This window comes from Camelus dromedarius, chromosome 17, assembly GCF_036321535.1.
Source record: "Camelus dromedarius isolate mCamDro1 chromosome 17, mCamDro1.pat, whole genome shotgun sequence".
NCBI lineage: Eukaryota > Metazoa > Chordata > Mammalia > Artiodactyla > Camelidae > Camelus > Camelus dromedarius.
Window position 1 is genome coordinate 41,407,039 of NC_087452.1, and position 17,317 is coordinate 41,424,355.

Genomic DNA, 17,317 nt, shown 5'->3' on the forward strand with positions numbered 1-17,317 from the left:
AGACTCAGAGTTATTTAGAAATATTTTAAAATTTCCCCAGGAGGGAAAGGTGTTACCTTTCCCTTTCTGTTACTGAAATGTAACTCGGTGAATCTCAGACTTCAGCATGCATCAGAGTTGCCCGGAGGGCAGAGCCCCGCCGAGTTTCTAATTCAGTAGGTCTGATTCGGTATGTAATGTCTATCTGCATTATAGTAGCCACCAGCCAATTTTGACCCAGCCATCTCAAGTCCAACATGGTACCTCTTTATTGGAATGAGTCACACCCTATCACCCCGAGAAGGGGCCATTTCTGGGTCTTGAGGGCTGGCCTCGGAGCAGGACTGACCCTGCCCCGCAAGCTGGACTGGGCCTGGAATTCATGGCCTGGATCCACGGCCCCACATCCAGCCACTCAACTCCAACCCAAGCTCATCTAGGGGCCTGGCCCTCAGTCCTTCTGTCTGTCTATTTCCTCTTCTCTGGACTGGGAAGGCAGGTTGGAGAGAACGTCTCGGTCCATGTTCATCATCATGGCGTTGAGAATGGTGTTCTTCGCCACTTCCTCAGTCACGTCATCACATGATATATCCTCATTCAACATATCCTCGTTCCCGGTCCTCAAGAAGCCAGTGGAGAAAAAGCCATGAGCTGCATGGTTCGGGAACCTGAGAAAAGTGGCTCAGGCCTTGCCTGGCTCTGCATTCCTGAGAGGTGGGGCTTTCCCACGCCCGCGGGTCACCGGCCAAGCTTCAGCATGGGCCCATGAGGGACCCTCGCCCCCAGGATCAGGCCTGTCCCATCTCCGAATCCCAGCCAGACCTTTCACGCTTCTCCATCTTTGGGGCACTGTCCACCACCCTGATCACTAGCATTTACTGAGCACTTACCTTGTACCACTGTGCCAATCACTTTATGTGAGTTTAACCTTCCCAAAAACCCTATGGGAGAGGAACGCTAGACTACATGTCTTTGCCTCAGTTTCCTCACCTGTAAAATGGGGGATAGTGACAGGACCTCCCTTGCATGTGGTGGTTGTTAGGATGAAGTGTGAAAAGGAATGCATATGGAAAGGGCCTGACCCTCGTAAACATTCAATACATGCCAGCTATTTTTATTACTGTGTTACCATTCCATTTTGTAAATGCAGAAACTGAGTCTCAGAGGTATTAGATAACTTCTCTGGGCACATGCTAGGAAGTGTTAGCAGAGATTCAGGCCCTCTGGCTCCAGAGCCCATGTTCTTAACTACTATGCTGTTACCCTGCTGCATGGCACTCCCCATCTCCACAGGATGGGAGCTGGCAGAGACGGTGACAGCATCTAGGAGAGCTGGCGAGACTGCTGTGGACTCAGACCTAGTGTCACGGGCCCTTCTGGCAAAGGGGCAGGGATGGACAGTGCCTGACACGCTCTCACAGCCACGGGCTTGAGAACCAGGCCCCGTTCTGGCCACAGGCCAGAAGCCTCCCACACGTACCTCGTCAGTGGGGGAAAGTGCTCCAGGCTTTCAGGGAGGGGGTGACCTTGGGTTTCTGGCAGCTTGGAACAGAGGGTCAAGGCCACGATGCTTGAGGTGCAGCAGAGGAAGATGGGCAGGATGGGGATGCCCTGGCTGCTGATCATCAGGGACAAGATGTATCCAGCCGCCCAGGCCAGAAACACTAACCCCAGACCTGTTGTTCTGGAAGAGGAGGTAAGATCTTATTTGGGAGGTTTCTTGGGCCCAGAGGCTGAGTAGGGTATAAAAAAGCAGCTCCCCAAAACCTCACACCCTCCTCTTTACCCTGTCCTAGCTCACTGTGCCACGTTGGAGGATATAGTTCTCCACTGATGCAAAGTAGGTAGTAATTTCTTCATGGAATCAAGAGTTGGGGAGGTAAGACCAACACACGCACAGTGTGGGCGTGGGGGGTGGGGGTGGGGAGGAGGATGCTGGGCCATCACCAAGGGCTCCCCGGGAGAAGGGCCTGAACCTCAGAGTGGCCCAGACACATTTCAGGCAGTAGGTGCAAGTCAGAGACTGGAGTCAGACTGCCTCGCCCCACTTCTTCCAGCTGCTTGTCTGACCTTGAGCCAGTACCCTTAGCTCTCTGATTTCATGTCTGAAATAGGGTTAATGATGGTGTTGGGGACTTTTTTGTGACGGTTAAATGGGGTAATCTATGTAACTAGCTGGGCAGGGTGCCTGTCACCAGGTGAGTGACCAGTCTTAGCTGCTGTTTTCATCCTGATACTGCCCCGCCCGCACCATGCCCCCAGGGCCATCACCCCCCAGGCTCCCTACCTGAGGACAGTGGGAAGGAGCTCAGCAGTGTAGATGAGGAACACGGTGACCGAGGCGACCAGGATGAACCCTCCAAGCACGATTATCAAGACCGAGAGGAATTTCAACTCTGTGGCCAGACAAGGTGGCCACCTGAGTTGGGGCCCATCCTCCCTTGGGGCAGGTGGGGGAGGCCTGCCCATTGGCCCTCCCTGGGTCCCTCTCAGAAGGCATCTGAACAGTCCACCCTCACCACCTGGTCAGCTGGTCAGCAGACTCAGGCATTCGGTCAGAGGAGGGTCAGTCTGCTAGAGGCCTAGCCAGGCCAGGAGTTAGTACATCCGCAGTGGGGAAGGTGGTCAGCGGGGTGGGAGGTCTACTAGGACCCCCATGGCCTTTCAGGCCACCATCTACTGTGTTGGACTCAGCTCCCATATCTCTGCCTCCAGGCTGTCTCCTGTCTTCCCCATGTTCACTGAGACGCAGCTTCCCCCACCCCACCGCCTGCTCCTCCTGGGGCACCCACTCAGCCCCAGGCCTGTGCCTTATGTGCTGGGCTGCCTGCTCAGGGCTCTCCCACCTTCCCCTTTGTCCTCTGCAAGCTGGACAAGGGCAAGGGGGCAATGAGTCACTGGAGCCTGAATAGCTAGACATTCCAGGATGCTCAACTTTTGGGAGCCAGATGCGTACACTGGAGGAAGAAGAGAGCCTGGGAAACTCGATTCCTCAGGCATGGGGATGGGGAAGCTGGGAGCCGGACCCCCTGCTCACTGACTGGGAGTCAGGAGCTTCCGTTCCTCTCCTGTCAGCCTCTGCTGGACCAGCCCTGGCCCCGTTCCTGCCTCCCTGCTCTAGGTCTGGCTTCACTTGGCTCTGGGTGAAATTGGAGATCTAATTTGATCTAATCGGGGATTCTATTCCTCGTTTCTCTCACACATTTGAGAGTTTCAAACATTTCTGCTTGACTCATTATAGGCCCATTAAAAAAAAAAAACAACCACCAAACAATAGAAATTTAATAATGGCTTTGTTTTAGCCAGTCAGCACTGCCAATGCCTGGGAGAGGAAGTGTCCAGGTCAAGACACACAAAATTCCAGCCCCCAGGGACAGTGAGGGAGCCTGTGTGGCAGATCCTGGTTGTAGCCTCACCCACTGCGGCCCCAGCAGCTGAGGAGGCTCTCATGGTCTGCAATTCTGACTGGATGAATGAACACTGACATCCTCAGCCCTGCCTTCTAGCCTTGTGACCTGGGGCATGTTAATTGTCCTAGGGTTCTTTGAAATTTTGAAAATATTACCACCACCGGCCCCCATTCTCCCATTCCCTTCCCTAATTTGGAGCTGACAGGGTGCAGGGCACTGTGCTCCTGGGAAGGAATGGCCTCCATGCAAGAATTGTTCCTGAGAGTTTAGCCCAATGTTACACTCAGTCTTCAGTGGGCAGGTGATTTTTTTCCCTGGTGAGGCTACAGATGAAGGACTCCTGGGGTAGCAGTTGAAGGACTACTTTTGCTGCATCTGTTCACATTTAATTATCAGCTCTGACGTGGGTTGGAACCAGGCAGAAGAAGGCTGCCCACTCTCCTGCACAAGGACGATTCCTTGGGACAGCACATCCTCCCCTCCCAGGCCCCCAGGAGCTGCCAGCGCCCTGTCCTGGGACACTCGCCTGCCCACCGTCCTGGAGAGGGCAGGGCTCTGTAGGGCCGTGGGCTGTGGATGCATGAGGCTGACTCCCAGCGTGTTTTGTTGGCTGGACAGGGTAGGAGGCATGCGGGAGGGGCTTTGAGGAAGCCTGGAGGCTGGGGGTTACTGTGGGGGAGCAGGGCGGGGTGGGGGGCTGTACCTGAGGGGAGGATAAGGCTAAGGAAGCACATGAGGGTGCCCTGGAAGAGAGTCAAGGACAGGCTCTGCTTCCTCTTGAACTGCTCGAGGAGAAAGATGCAGCACAGCCGGGCAGGCAACTCCATGAGTCTGGGAATCACTTGGGTGAAGTAGATGTTCACACCCAACTTCCTAATCCTGAAGCTCAACATATGACAGTTGTAACCGACAGCAAACCTGGAATGAAGCCAGGAGAGAGCCGCTCAGAGAGGAAGACACCCTTGCCCCACACGGACAGCCCAGCCGGGGCCAGGGACAGAGACTGAGGCAGAGGAGAGCGCGGCAGGGCGGCAATGGAGGAGAGGAGTAAGCCCAGAGATCTGGATCTGCAGGCCACGCCAAGGTCCTCTGGCCTGGATCCCCTTGCGGCCTGCTGGCACCCATCGCTTCCTAGACTCCTGGCATGCACACCCAGGGGCAGTCCCCGCCGCCAGCCCTGGGTACTCACCCCACGCTGCACATCACCAAGGTCACCTTGCGGAGGTGCCTGTCGTTACGGAAGTCCAGGATAGAGGAGCTAGTCACCTTTCTAGGCAGCTGGAGCTACGGGACAAGCAGGACCAGCCAGAGGCAGGGCCAAGACCCCAGCTTGCTCCCTACCCTCACAGGACCCACAAGGCACACCAGCCCACCACAGGGCCAGCCCGGCCTCTGGCCTTGCCCTGGCAGGGCTGGATTTTGCTATCACCATTCTCCTCAAGCAGTGGGCTGGGGACACCCCTCTAGGCCGCAGTCCTACCTGAAAGGATGAGGGAGAAGAGGCCCTTGCACAGCCCCTGCCCTGGCCCCATTCCAGGCCTGAGTCCTCTTACCTTATCTAGTAGGTTCAAAGGGATGGTCTTCTTGTTCACATCAGCTGCGTAGCACAGCACCTGCTTGGCCTCATACAGCTTCCCTTTCGTCATCAGCCACCGGGGAGACTCTGGGAGAATCCTGCAGGGCCCGCCCTTCTCTTATCCATCACTCCAAGATGCCCTACAGACCCAGGCTGAGCCCATCCCAGCCTCAGCTGTGGCCATCCTGCTCTAGTATGAGGTGACTCAAGTGTTGGAGGCCTTGAACCTCTGCTCCTTGCCTCCCTGCCCCCGGCAGTCAGCCCTTCCCCTGCCCAAGCCACACACAGTACCTGCTGCTGCCCAGTGACACCCTGGCCACTCGCTGCTCTGCATCACAGCTTCCTCCCCTCTCAGCCACCTCTAGGAGCTGTTTTCTGTCTTGGGGGGCACTGTCTTCCATGCCTACACCCTCTATTAAAGCCTTATTCTCAGAGTTGAGGATTCTCCTGTTTCTTCTGTCTCTTAATAGCCTGGAAAGTCTAGGAGGCAGGACCCAGGCCTGACCCCAGGGCCCAGCCTCTGCCTGGCTGAACAGAGGTCTCCACTCAGTCCCATCCCTCCCCCTACAGCTCCCATTGCCTGTGACCTCAGAGTAACCTCAGGCCCTCAGTTCTTCCCGAGGCTCCCAGGCTGTCAGACCCACACAGATTAGCACTTAAAACGCGTCTTCAGTGCCCTTAGCTACGTCAGGTTGTTCAGTCTGGCCCAAGCCTGGACCCAGGATGATTATTCCCATTTTATTCTCAGTCTCGGGGATTGGGGGATTGAGGGCTTGCCCAAGGTCACAGAGGCAGAGCTGGTATGAACCTCAGTCCCCTGCTAAGCACTCTTCACAAAACTACACCATCAGCCCCTCCTGAATTCTTGCAACCCTCTCCCTCTCGCGCCAGCCAGGACTCTGGCTGGTCATGGTAAACACGTGCCCAGGACTCCAGAGATGACGTCATTCCCTCTACCTGTCCCTGCTCCTGCCCCTTCCCCCTAGGGGCCAGCAACCAGTCATCCTGGGATCCCTCTCCACTCTAAGGCTAGAGAAACTGTCCTCAAGAAGGTCAGCTAACTGGGACTTCTTCAAAAAAGTTGGGAGATTGACCACATGCCCACCTAAAAAGGAATGAAGTAAGATACCAATTCTCAAGGACAAAAAGGGTGGGAGAGAGTACACAGGGGGAGGGAGTGGAAGAAAGATATAACAAGTGCATGAAGCCTGGGAGTGGAAGAAGTGGGCTGACTAGGTGGGCAAGCAAAGCCCCTGCCACAGAGGAGGACTGTCCTCCCGGGTCCAGAAGACCCTGGATACCCCCGTCCTCAGATGCGGGTAGCTTGCACCGAGCAGAGAGGAGGCTGAGGAAAAAGAGATGCGTCAACAGTGGGAGCAAGGCTGAGGGTCAGGAGGAGAACTGAGGGCAAGTCCCATGATGCTACAAGAGTCCAGCCCTCAGCCCCGAGGGGAGCACAACAGCCTGGGCCAGGCATCTCCCTGGCTTTGTGAATCCCCCTCAGGGAAAATTCACCTGCCACCTATTCACCCAGTAGTGAACAGTGGTTCTCAAAGTGGGTCAGTGGACCAGCCACATCAGCATCTCCTGGGAACTCGCTGGAAATGCAGATCCTTGGGCCCCACACCCATCCTGCTGAGCCAGAAACTCTGGGAGCATGGCTCCATTCTCGATGTTTTAACAAGTCCTTGGGTAATTCTGATGCTCCAGTCAATTTGTGATCCATTGTCCTAAAGGATTACCAGTCAGACAACCAGCTCCTGCTCACAATTTCCCCCATTAGCTTCTTAGTGACTTGCTCTTTAAATATAAAGGAATGATCCAAGATCACCAGATATTAAAGAAAACCTCCCAAATGAAAGAGTCCAAAATAATGAAGCCCTCCAAAAAATGGACCCCAAAGGACACAGACAGTATAGGGAACAGGAAAGGAAAAAGGAAGAAAAAAAAAATTTTAGTGGGTGGGTATAGTTCAGCAGTCGAGCACATGCTCAGCCTGCACAAAGTACTGGTTTCAATCCCCAGTACCTCTTTTTTTAAAAAATGATAATAATAAATAAACCTAATTACCTCCCCCCACCAAAAAACAAAAACAAAAAAAAAGAAAGTTTTTTAAAAATTTAAAAAAGAAAAAAGAAAACTTTTAACTTGTAGCCTCAGAAACATTTGAGAATATTTTGCAGTTTTATCTTCATAAAACAAGCTCCAATGTTATATGAAATTTTTTGTCCTGGAATTTCAGCTGAAGTCCTAAAGCTGGTAAGAATGGCTGGGAACCTCACATTCTTAAGAGAGACATTACCACATTCAGGACAGGACTTACTAAAAAAAATGCGAAACAGCCCAGCAGCCACTTCCCCAGCCACTTAGAAAAGACTGGAAATTTCCTGTTTATGAAAGTGGAGGGGTCTTGAATCTCATCCCCTCCCCATGTTACTCATCTACTCAAGCCTGGTGAAGGGGACTGTCTCCAAGAACGGGAGCTTATCTTTCCTTTCCCTGCTGGAGCTGGCTGACTCAGAAAGCCGTGGGCCTGCCCTGGTACTCCAGACAGAAGAGTTTCTGGGAGAGTTCCTATGTGTCTCCTGAAGTTGGAGGACTTACACAAACCCAGAGACTGGGGCCCCTCTCTCTCACCTGGGCATGGTCAGGCAGGAGGTTGGTGGGAGCCATCCAGCGGTAGCCTGGGCGGGTGGGAGGTCAATGAGATTTAGCCAAGTGGACCCTGATGTCTTGAAGGCACCCCATGTGCTAGGGTGAGAAGACCTCTGCAGAAAAAGGCTGTGGGGTGAACTGCTAGGGACAAGAGCGAGGGGAGGTCACAGGGACAGTGCCTGGAGCATTCAGAAATGCCAACGTGCCAAAGACCCACAGACAGGCTCCTGAGGCATTCAAACATCTGCCCGGTGGAAGATGCTGACCATCGATACCACATCTTTTGTCTCTTTTCTCTGATGCTTAGAACCTGGAAGATCAGAGCAGGAAGATAGAGGAAGAGCAAAGGTCAGAACAGACTTCAAGCTCTCTGGCCACTAGGCTGAGCTAGATAGCCACCACGGAGAAGCTGTGAACTGGACAGAAGACCAAGTTTGAAACTGGACAGGACTGGATTTTTTAATGACTGCAAGTGAATCTTAATTATCAAAATGAGGCTTCTTCTCACAACCAAGAATGGCCAGAAAGAGATGGAACTGGCCCAAGATACTGTCACGTGTCAGGGAAGGAACAGCTGACAGGACATGTCTGAAGGTAGCGGCTGAAAGCAAATGTTCAACAACCTGTCTGCTCGTAGTGTATAGAATTATGTAGCAGCCACCGGAAGAAAGAGCTAACAGAGTTGAGCAGGATGGCCTCCGGCAGAAGGATCTGATGGCTGAGGGGAACTGAAATTGTTGACTTATTTTTCATCGCAAATCTTTCAGTACTACTTAACTTTTAACCATATGCATCTATTGCATCAATAACATTTTAAAAAATGTTTTAAAGTCAAGCCACAAAACCCTCTTTCCGCATTACAAGACAGAGCCATGCCACCTGGCATCAGCTGGGTCCCCCACACTCACTAGGGGTATCTTGATGACGATCAAAGCTGGTCTCCAGCTTCTGCACAATTTGGAAGGTCTCCAAAGCCACTTATGTGCCCTCATTTAAAAAAAAATTGGGGAGGGTAATTAGGATTCTTTATTTATTATTAATGGAGGTACTGGGGATTGAATCCAGGACCTTGCGCAGGCACTCTACCACGGAGCTCTACACTCTCCCTGTGTCTTCACTTTTAACTGCTAACCCCACCACTTAACAGTCCATATTATGTATGGTGCAGTGGTTAAAATGCAAGGGCTTTGGAGGCAGACAGGCTGAGTTGAATCCCAGGCCCCCCACTTTTTAGCTGTGTGACCTTGGGCAAGTTATTCTGACCCTCTAAAGTCTCTCCTCCCACCCCTCCCTCTAGCCCCTCAAGACATGAGATTCACGCCTACCTTTTAAGCTTGTAACGATAAGTGTGATCATGTCAAGATTCCATATGATCATTTCTTCACCCATGAGGTCAGAACTGCCTAACCCTTAACAAGGTGATCTCAGCTTTCTCCCTCTCACCTCCCTATCTGCCTTCTCTTCTGCTCCTCTCCCTTTGCCACCTGCCCACAGTAGGCACTGCCAGCTAGCTCTTGTTCCCAGTCCCTCCTCCTGACTTCTCCAAGTTTTGCTCCATCGGTTGTCACTTCATAGCTTCAATCTTTCAGGTCTGTGATTCCCCTACAATTACAAACATCAGCTACCCTTCCCTGACTCTGTCTTAGCTACCCACAGATGTCCCCACTGTCCCCTTGCCTGCTTGAGCCCAACACTGGGAAGGTGTCATCTCCTGGATGGCTCTGTCTTTTCAGCTCCTCCTCAACTTCCAGCCACTCCACTGAAGCCACCTCAAGGTCACGAAAGCCAACAGACGCTTCCCCTGCCTCACCTTTCATGCTTTCAACCTTGATCGTTCCCTTGTCCTTGAACTCCTGACTTTCAGCACTTCTCCTTCTGGTTTTCTGAACACCTCTCTGACATTTCTTTGAGGATCTCCTCCGAGGGGGGTTAGTGCTGGGGTTCCAGAGACTCTGCCCATAAATCTTTCCTCTCATCCCATACACTTTCTCCTAGGGAGAAACCCACCCACTCCACCCCTTCGAGGACCCTCCACATCCCTCAGTCTCCATCCCATGAGACCCATCCCTGTGTATGACCCATACTCATCTGCTCACCAGATATAGGAGATGAAGAAGAACACAGGTGCCCCGCCCACCAGATACAGCAGCCGCCAGTGGGGAAGGCTGTGGGCAAGGCCCGTCAGGAACATGGCCCCCACAGCGAAGAAGCTGTGTTCCAGGATGATGGCGTGGGCCCGGTGCACGCCCACTAGCCACTCAGTGGCTGTGCAGAGGCAGAGAGGACAAAATCATAATCAGCTAAGGATCTCCAGGGCTGCCCCTGCTCCCAGCCTTCTGAGATGCCCCAGCCCTGATTGGGATGGTTCAGACTGGGCAAAAGTTCTTCTGCCTGCTCAGGATCTGGGTCCAGAGACAGACCCTCAGACTCAGGCAGAATGCCTCTGTGCTCCACAGGGCACACTGTAGGCCCCTTGCTTGAGCTCCCAACCACACAGAGAGCCTCCAGTCTGTCCTCAGCCTGGCTGCTCCCTCTGAACACATCCAGCCTCTCACTGAAAAGGCCTGTCCTGGGCACGGTACCTCACACGTGGCCCGACAGACAGCAAGGCAAGGCATCTCTGTCCTTGTCATTGCTCTTTGTACATCAACGCTTTGGGCACCTAGACCTAGGGCTCTGTGGAGAACCCAGTTCCCTCTGGCTGGGCTCTGGAAAGCTCCCAGTGAGAACCGGGGGCAGGGTTCCATACTAGGCAATGGCAGCTGTGAGGCTGAATAAATGTATGGGCACTGGGGGCTTCTGCCTCATACAGGTCCTTCACTTAACCGCTGTGTGACGATAATCAAGTTGGTTAACTTTCTGAGGCTCAAGTATCCCCCTCAGCTAAAGGAATAATACAATAGTGTCTACTGAATAGAGAGTTGCCAGCATGAAAGGAGGCAATACTATAGAGGGTTTAGCAGCTGCCTGGCCCTTCTTGAGGGCTCAGTTGGTGTAAGGCAAGCGGAGGGTAGAAAGGGGTATCGAGGCGGGTGTACAGAGTACCAGGGGGAAGAAGGTGCAAGGACAGTGTGGGCACAGATTCTCCGGCATCTCGAGGCCTCCACTGCCTGCCCGGTTGGGCCACAACGCCATCTGTCCTGCGGGCTCTGGATAGGTGCGCGCCTGCCGCCAGTGCCCCTGCCCCTAGTGCCCCACCCCAGCGCCCGCCTCACCTAAAGACACGCTGCTGATGACATAGCCTATCACAGCCTGGGACACGCCGAAGCGAAAGAACAGGTACTGGTGAAAGCTGCTGACAAAGGCTGTCCCAAAACCGAAGATGATCAACCCCAGCAGCGACAGTAGGATGGTGGGGTAGCGGCCCAGCCTGCAGGCATGGAAGGGAGGCTGCGCCAAGCGTGGGGACCTCTGTGGCTGGCCCCAGCCCCACCCAGGACCAGGTCCCCAGCCATTCACTCGCCCCTGGAGAGCCCCTACCTTTGCCTCCCCCAAATCGGGACTCTCCAGCTATGAATGGCCATGAGGAGGAGGCAGGGGCATCCTGGGGACCAGAGAGAACTCAGGGAGACTTACTTGTCACTTATGAACCCGAAGATGAGAGACCCTGTCAAGAAGCCCGCCAAGAACATGATCTGCACGATACCCATGTTGGCTTCCTTGCCACACACCAGGTCAAACTGGGGGTTATAAGCAGGGATTGGCCACAGGCCTCCATCCAGGGACTTCAAGGTCCAGGGACTGGGCCTCCCCCCAGGATGGCCTTTAGGCAGAAGGTGCCTGGGACAGGGGCAGGTAACTGTGTGTGTGCAGCATGCCTCAGCTCTGTTACCTCTGAGTCCCATCGTGCACCTGGCAGACTCTGGGAGTCAGGCCTGGAGAGAGGGACCAGAGGCACAGGCCCAGAAGGGGGATAGGTGGACAGGTAACTGAGCAAAGACCAGAACCACTGAAGACAGTTTCCCAAATACAGATGCTGGGTCCCAGCCTAGAAAACCAAACTGGGCAGGTCTGTGCTGTGAAAGGCCCAGGTGGCAGCACAGGCTGAGAAACACCGTGAGGGGTACCAGATCAAAGATACTTCTTTTCCTAATTCCCTATCTTCTGCGATTTCAGAGGGCAGAGCCACAACCACAGAAGCAATTCCCCGGACAGACGGCAAACCCTGCTTTCTGCCATCTGCCATCTGCCCCCACCCCACCCCCAATCCACTCTAGCTTCCTGGCTAAGACAGGCAAGACCAGAGCTGCCCAACGGAGTCCTGTTACTGCCCTGGCCCTCCCTCTGCCAGGTGACCTTGGGCCAACTGCTTCCCCTTTCTGAGCCTCGGTTTCCCCACCTGCTCAGTGAGGGTGAGGGTGAGGGTGAGGGCACATCTCTGGGGCCGTAGGGTAGCTACAGACAACTCAGGACAAGGCACACCTCATTGATGAGTGACCTCTTCTTGACCTCAGGATAGATCCATCCATCTTGACATGTGTCTGTGTGGTTGAGGCCAAACTGGATGATAGAATCCAGATCCCAGTCCACAGGCACGTACATGAGGCATGTCAGGAAACTGCCGTTGGATTCTCGGGGCAGGGTCAGATTCATCTGCTCAGCCTCTGACAAGTTGGGGCCAACTGCCAGTATCCAGCTGGTGTTGCAATAGGGCTTCTGGGGTGTGAACACGAAGATGTCAGCAAGCAGGAAGAAGGCGGACAGGATGCTGGGAATGAAGGTGAGGGCCACTAGCCTCCGCTGGAATGTGCCAAACTCCCCCACTGCATTCAGGATGTTGGCAAACTTGTCATCCTTCTTGGCTTCTATAGCCTTCAATCTGCACAGTAGCAGCTCCAGGGACAAGGAGCGGGGGCGTTCTGCTGCCTCATGTTGGTTGAAGCTCCTGAAATTATGCTGGGATTTGAGCTCCGCCATGGAGTTGTTTTCCTTTGCCATCTGCTCAAAGAAAGGATGCAGCTCAGCCTCTACTGACACCACTTCAGACATCAGAGACCATCATGGGAGCCACTGGCCAGAAACCGGCCTCTGGCTTGGAACAGTTTAGATTCCAGCCCTGATGTTCTCTGTAATTCCCTCCTTTGCTTCTGAAGTTTCTTAGTTAATAAGACCCTACCATTGGCCCACCCATCCCTGCTTTTTAGTGCACTTAAGATTTTTTTTTAATGTTTTAGAAAATGCTATGCTTCTATTGTCATGAATGACTAAATTCTGACAAGGTCTCCTACAATTTCCCCACAGCTGAAACTCTGTTTACTCACACACATATCCAGGCACCACAGTCTTACAAAAGGTAGGAGAGGTCTCCAGGCACCATTCCTTTAAAACAAAAATTGGGCTCAGAAGTTGCCAAGAACTGAAGCCAAGGTGGGTGACTAGAAGCCTTAACCACAGAGGTGGGCACCAAAGTGGTAGGGTGACAAACAGCAGCAGAGCGCCGAACTAGAAGGGCAGGTTAGGGAGAGGAGTGAGGTAACAACAGCAACTGGAAGGCTATGCTCTCGGGACAGCAGCAAGGAGGGGAGACTAAGCTTGAAACTCTGTTTTGAGCTGCTACCTTCAGTGGGGCTGAAGACGTCCTGGGTTGGGGCACTCCTTGGCGACCAGCAGAAGCAGATGCAAGTCTTCGCTGAAGAAAAATTTCTCCAAATGAAGCTTGCAAGGCTCTCACAGATCAAGATCAAGCAAAGGGCTCAGAACAAATGTCAAACCCATGAGAAGTTAAGTCACTGTAAGAGTCAATGGAAAGAAGAAACAAGAGACTTAGACTGCAGATGTTGGAAATGTTAGAATGCAGAACAGCTATCAAACTTTTTAAAGAGATGAAAGTTGTAATTACAGAAATGGACTTACAATCAGAGGCAAAGAGCAGACATCTTTGGAGGGAAGACACCAAACTTGTATAAATCAAAACTGTTGATTTACTGTTGTTGAAGTAAAAAGATTAAAGGGAACACAACATTATAAACTGACTATACCTCAATTAAAAAAAAAAAAAGACTAAAGGGAAGGTTACATAGATTTGACGTTAAGAATTAGCCAACTGGAATATACAGCTGAAATGTGAAAGAGAAGTAAAGAGATTTGAAAGATAGAAGATTTAACACACATCTAGTTGGAGGCCTGGTGGGAGAACGGGAGAAGCGATGTTTAAAGAGATGAAAGCAATCCATTTTCTAAAAGTTGAAAAACATGAATCCTTAGATTCAGGAAGCAGCGTATCCCAAGCAGAATAAATAAAAGAGAAACCCATTGTAACGAGGCTGCAGAGCACTGGTGACAAAGAAAAGATCTTCAAAAACATCTAGAGAGAAGACAGATCACAGACAAATGAGTGGAATCCACAGTCTTCTGTTAAGAAACAAAAGTTGTGGACAGCATATCTGGAGGAATTTTATCTTCAAACTGACAAAACACTTCCTGTGTAAGAGAAGACACTCGACTCACTGAGGATCCAAGTTGTGATCTGAATTCTGTAACATTTTTATAAGGGTAAAATGTTACCACTACTTTAATGATTGTTATAAATAGCTTTATAATATTGAAGACTCTTTGCTTAACTCTTAAAACTTTTGAACTTTCATTTTTGAAAGGATACATAAAACTTTACCTTTTAAAATAAATTTTAATTCAATACGTTAAAAAAAAAAAAAGTCAAGTTGTTAAGCAACAAGAAAACCAGCAGAGAGTGAAGAGTATTTTCAATGTGTTGATAGGAAATAATAGCAAACCTAGAACTGCTTACTCAGCAGAATTACCTGTCAAGAACTAGAGTGAAATAAAGACAGTTATAGTCAAAAATTGAGGGCAAGAGACCTGATTTAACTTGTATAGGATAAGGAGGAGGAAAATTATGTCAGGAGGACAGCCTGAGATGCAGTGATAAGCAATCAAAATGGTAAACATACAACCAAATTCAAATATTGACTGCATTAATAGAAATTCTGTTCAATTGTAGAGTTAAAAAAAAAAAGATAAAATGGTAAGCAGCAATAATATATACCAGGATGGGAATGGTCAGAGCCAAAGTACTCTAAAATCTTTCTGTTGTATTGCTCAAGGTGTAGGACAAAGAAGCCAAAATTACATTTCAAAGTTACATTTATATGATAAAATTTCAAGGATAACCACTATAATAATATAGCTAGAAAACAGTACTGGAAGAAGGTAGACTAAAGGGAAAAACAAAAACAAAACCTCAATCTAGAAAAAGTGAGAGAAAGAGGAGAAAAAAAGAAACAGATAAAGTGGATTTCAGTCATTGTGGTTGGAAAAATTAATCAAATATATCATCACTAGTTAAAAGACACAGTCAGTCTCTTTAGCAAATGGTGTTGGGAAAACTGGACAGCTGCATGTAAATCAATGAAGTTAGAACACTCCCTCACATCATACACACACACACAAAATTCAAAATGGCTTAAAGATTTAAAATAAGGCAAGACACTATAAACCTCTTAGAAGAAAACACAGGCAAAACACTGTCTGACATAAATCTCAGCAATGTTTTCCCAAGGCAGTGCACCCAGGCAACAGAAATAAAAGCAAAAATTAACAAATGAGACCTGATTAAACTTACAAGCTTTTGCACAGCAAAGGAAACCATAAGCAAAACAAAAAGACAACCTATGGAATGGGAGAAAATATTTGCAAAAGATGAAACTGATGAGGGCTTGATTTCCAGAATATATAAACAGCTCATACAACTTAATAAGAAAAAAACAAACCACCCAATTCAAAAATGGGCAGAAGACCTAAACAAGCAATTATCCAATGAAGACATACAAATGGCCAATAGGCACATGAAAAAATGCTCAATATCGCAAATTATCAGAGAAATGCAAATGAAAACTACCATGAGGTATCACCTCACACCAGTCAGAAGGGCCATCATTCAAAAGCCCACAAATGATAACTGCTGGAGGGAACCCTCCTACACTGTTGATGGGAATGTAGTTTGGTGCAGCCATTATGGAAAACAATATGGAGATTCCTCAAAAGACTAAAAACAGACTTACTATATCATCCAGCAACCCCACTCCTGGGCATCTATATATCCAGCAGGAACCTTAATGCAAAAATATACATGCACCCCAATGTTCATAGCAGCAGTATATACAATGGCTAAGACATGGAAACAACCTAAATGTCCATCAAGAGATGACTGGATAAAGAAGCTGTGGTACATTTATACAACGGAATACTACTCAGCCATAAAAAAGAATAAAATAATGCCATTTGCAGCAACATGGATGGATCTGGAGATAGTTATTCTAGGTAAAGTAAGCCAGAAAGAGAAAGAAAAATACCATATAGTATCACTTATATGTGGAATCTTAAAAAAAAAAAAGACGAACTTATTTATAAAACAGAAACCAACTCACATAAAAAAGAAACTTATGGTTACTAAGGGGGGAGGTGGGTGGGAAGGGATAAATTGGGAGTTCGAGATTTGCAGATACTAACTAATACATATATAAAAAATAGAAAACAAGTTTATACTGCATAGCACAGGGAACTATATTCAGTATCTTATAGTCACTTATACTGAAAAAGAATATGAAAATGAAAAAATATATGTTTCTGTATGGCTGAAGCATTATGCTGTACACCAGAAATTGACACAAAATTGTAAACTGATTATATACTTCAATAAAAAAATATATATAAAAAAAGATAGTTGGTTTGAGTTTTAAATATATGCTGTTTTTAAATATGGCAGCCAATATTTCCCAGTTTTCCCAGAACATAGCCAGTTTATGTCTTTGTGCTTCTGTAATAATTCATACTGCCTCTTTTCCTTCTCACAGGGGTCTTGATTTTGATGACAACTTGGTCACCCTGTAAGAAGGCACAGTTAAAGCATAAGGATATGAAAAGGCTGAGAGTAAAAGGATAAAAAGTTATATTAGGCAAACATTAATCAAAAGAAATCTGATTAAGGTATGTTATTACCAAAAACATAAGATAAAGTATCATTTGGAATAGAGATTCATTATCTAAAAAGTTTAGTACACCAAAAATTAATTTTAATTATATACGAACCTAATAAATGTCTTCAAGTATATACAATAATGGGTATACCTCACAGGAGAAATGGACAGCTCCAATGTCATAGAGAAATTTCAATGCACCTTTTTTGAGGGGCCAAAAAGATAAAAATGTATAGATTGTTTGAAAAACATAGTTAACAAACTTAATCTAATGGACGTTTATCAAATTCTGCATCTAACAACTAGAGAACACACATTTTTCTCAAACTTACTTGGAGCATTTGCAAAACTTTATCATGCACTAGGCAATAAAGCAAGCCTCGACAAATTTTAAAGAACAGGCATGGTATATACCTGTCTTCTGACTACAGTGCAGTTAAATTAGAAGTCACTAACAGACAGCTTAATAACTTAATTTAAAATTCCCATATATTTTTCATACATTTGTAATATAGTTATATTCATTTATCACTGTCTGCATTCCATCCTGTAGTCCTTCCATCTCCTAAATGATTTTTTTAAAATTTGTATACAGCAAGGTTCGCTCTTTGGGCTGTAAAGTTCTATGGGTTTTGACAAAGGCAGAGAGTCATGTATTCACTATTTAGAGTATCAGACAGAAGTCTCACTGCCCTAAAAAATCTCCTATGCTCCACTTAGTAAACCCTCCTCTCTCCTCTCAACCCCTTGGCAACCACTGATCT

The 17,317-nt window shown here is 48.8% G+C and overlaps 1 protein-coding gene across 1 annotated transcript; it reads right to left on the bottom strand.

Annotated features, from left to right (window-relative positions):
- Nucleotides 1-430: 430 nt before the first annotated feature.
- Nucleotides 431-12,707, bottom strand: SLC22A14 (solute carrier family 22 member 14). Its single transcript, XM_064496120.1, has 11 exons — nt 12,043-12,707; nt 11,197-11,300; nt 10,836-10,990; nt 9,717-9,885; nt 4,943-5,063; nt 4,579-4,673; nt 4,088-4,307; nt 2,267-2,415; nt 1,460-1,663; nt 1,243-1,355; nt 431-630 (listed from the first exon to the last, which is right to left on the bottom strand). Exons 1-11 carry the CDS (start codon nt 12,607-12,609, stop codon nt 431-433), a joined length of 2,097 nt encoding a protein of 698 aa, XP_064352190.1. The 5' UTR covers nt 12,610-12,707.
- Nucleotides 12,708-17,317: the final 4,610 nt, after the last annotated feature.

Coding starts and splice junctions, on each gene's coding strand:
- SLC22A14 (XM_064496120.1), bottom strand. CDS start 12,609: ATGTCTGAAGTGGTGTCAGTAGAGGCTGAGCTGCATCCTTTCTTTGAG. Junction 4,308..4,578: donor TTGGTGATGTGCAGCGTGGG/GTGAGTACCCAG, acceptor GCTTCATTCCAG/GTTTGCTGTCGGTTACAACT. Junction 1,664..2,266: donor CTCCTTCCCACTGTCCTCAG/GTAGGGAGCCTG, acceptor CTCCTCTTCCAG/AACAACAGGTCTGGGGTTAG.